At 53.9% G+C, this 2363-nt stretch overlaps 1 protein-coding gene across 1 annotated transcript in view; it reads right to left on the bottom strand.

The window, feature by feature from the left end:
• Window positions 1–2363, bottom strand: part of ADCYAP1R1 (adenylate cyclase activating polypeptide 1 (pituitary) receptor type I) — a 15487-nt gene that overhangs the window by 9105 nt on the left and 4019 nt on the right. Inside the window, exon 2 of the mRNA XM_011925690.1 lies at window positions 1919–2002. Within this exon, the coding sequence (XP_011781080.1) occupies window positions 1919–1944 (26 nt within the window). The 5' untranslated portion in view covers window positions 1945–2002. The remainder of the gene's footprint in view (window positions 1–1918; window positions 2003–2363) is intronic.

The following is a 2363-nucleotide window of genomic DNA, read 5'->3' as shown; positions in this document are numbered from 1 at the left end:
GAGAATGTTCTGTTGAACATGGGAGCTCCAGATCTCTAGAGAAGCCGAACTCTTGGAGTCTATATGAGGCCCTTGACTTCGTAGCTTACACTAAGAGAGGAGAAGGAAGGAAGGAGGAGACACAGTGGGAGGAGGAGCAGCCTGAGGAGATCTTCAGGCAGAGGAAGCTCAGCCCAGAAAGGAAGAGGACCGTGAGTGTGGGTGCCCGCCCCTTCCCACCCTGCTCACAAACAAGGGCCAACAGGATCCCAGCAGGTCCCTGCTGAGCCCGGATGCGATCCTGACCGGTCCATCCTTCCAGCCTTCCTCTTATCTGTCTGTCTTTGACTGTGACTCCCTGAAGGTGGAAGTGGTGCCTCATTTATCTGGGGCAGGGAGCTGACACTGGGAAAATGCCTGTTCCATGAAGAAATCCATGTGGCACACAGGCCTAGAATGAGAGCCTCAGCATCCTCAAAACAATTATCTCTTGGGCACTCACGTCTTGTTCATCTCTGGTTATCCATACCTGGCACCAGAAGGCAACAGGGGGTGCTTGTAGAAGGAATGAAAGTCAAGAATGCAGAGGAAAATGGCCAGAAACACAGGGACATGGCTGTCTTGGGGACTCCTCTGTGGCCCTACCTATAGGGGTTACTTTTAAAAAGATGTCTATTGAAGGAGTCCAGGAAAGGAAGCTGGCCCCAGAACATGCCTGTGGCCCCTGCCTTCCTCCTCCTGGCCTCCATCCCCACAGGTGGGACCATTTCCAAGTACCTGTCCCTGTAGTCTGAAAAGGGCCCTGGAAACCAAGAAGTCAAATCTCTCCAGCTTCCGTGGTAGCATTACATGGGATGGATTCAGAGTGTGAGAAACAGTGACGCTTCAGGCCTTTCCCAGCCACAAGGTGGGTGCAGTGATAGTAGTGAGGGCATTCCACAGCACAGTCCAAGGGCAACACCTTCCCGCCCCGTCAGCCCTACAGCAGCCCCAGAACAGTTAGGGACTTCTGCTGAGGAGCCAGGGCATCCCAGTGGCCACTTTGGCAAATGGGGCAATAGGGACAGATAAGGGGTCTCTAGAGCCCAGCGTTCTGGGACTGTGCTTCTAAGCTAACCGAGGTCTTGGGACAGAAACATATGATGTAAGCCACTACCCATAATGACATGGGAACTAAGCCTCTGTCCTCCTGCCCTGAGGAGCCAGCAATGGGCAGAAGAATCCTAAAATACCAAGAAGGGCATCAGAGATGCCCAAATTACAGTGGGCTGCCCAGGGGGACAATGGCACCCTGAGTAAAAGGCATGTCCAAATTGAGTCTGATATTCCAGCCAGAGACTCCTTGGGGCAAAGTGCTTAGGATTCTCTGGGTTCAAATCCTCCCTCTGCCAATTAGCGGTCCTTAAGTGAGTGACTTAATCTCTCAGCACTTCAGTTTTCTCATCTGTAAAATGGTGATGACACAAGGACCCAGCGCATAGAATTGTGGGGAGTGAGTGAGTTAATGCTGACTCACACACAAAGTGCTATGGACACTGGAGTGGAGTTCCCTGCCCTGTGCAGGCGAAGGTCTATATGAACTGAGGCTCTAAGACTCTTGGAAATAATTTTGCAGTTGAAAACACTGAAGCTCAGAGAAGGTGGGGACTGAGGAAGGCCACACACCAGGCAGCAGCGGCAGAGAACATAGGGGTGCTGCCTCCTCAGGAAGCACTCACAATGGCCGTAGGTCCATCCCCATGCCCTGCACACCCACCCCATGACCATGAGGCTGCAGAGAACTCACAAGACACACAGACACCAACATGCAACAGCCGGGAATGGGTTGGGCCTGGGAGGCACAGGCTGGCTCTCCACTCTCCTCCAGCAGCGGCAGTGGCAGCATGCGTCCCCCACCCCTCCAGGATTCCCGGCCACAGCGTCGGCCACGCACACTTACAGAGTAATGGTGGACAGTTCTGACATCTTGCAAGAGTGCTGCTGAGCCCGCTGTGGCTTGCAGTAGCATTTCTGCACGCAGCTGCTGGGTGTGACAAGATTAGCACTTCTGTCAGCTGGGGGACACCAGGCAGCGAAGAAACTCAGTTTACAGGTTAGGCAGAAAAGAAGAGGGTATGGAGACAGGGCCAGGGCAGTCACATGGAGGAGAATGAGGGAGCCAAGGGCCAAGACATGGGCAACTCTGGACAGAGAAATGCATGCCTATATGTGGACATGAGTGTGCATGGCCGCACACACACACACGCACTCACACTCACACTGGGACCACTGATAGGTGGGTGGGCTTAGAGGGTGTGTATCTGGAAGGTGGCCTGGGCTAGGTCTCACACAGGGAGTTAGGGCTGCCTCCAGAGTTGGCTCCAAGCTTAAGAGCCCAGCCTCGT

This window comes from Colobus angolensis, unplaced genomic scaffold, assembly GCF_000951035.1.
Source record: "Colobus angolensis palliatus isolate OR3802 unplaced genomic scaffold, Cang.pa_1.0 Scaffold652, whole genome shotgun sequence".
NCBI classification, from domain to species: Eukaryota; Metazoa; Chordata; class Mammalia; order Primates; family Cercopithecidae; genus Colobus; species Colobus angolensis.
Note: the sequence above shows the minus strand (reverse complement) of the source record. Positions and strands in the feature narration are given on the sequence as shown.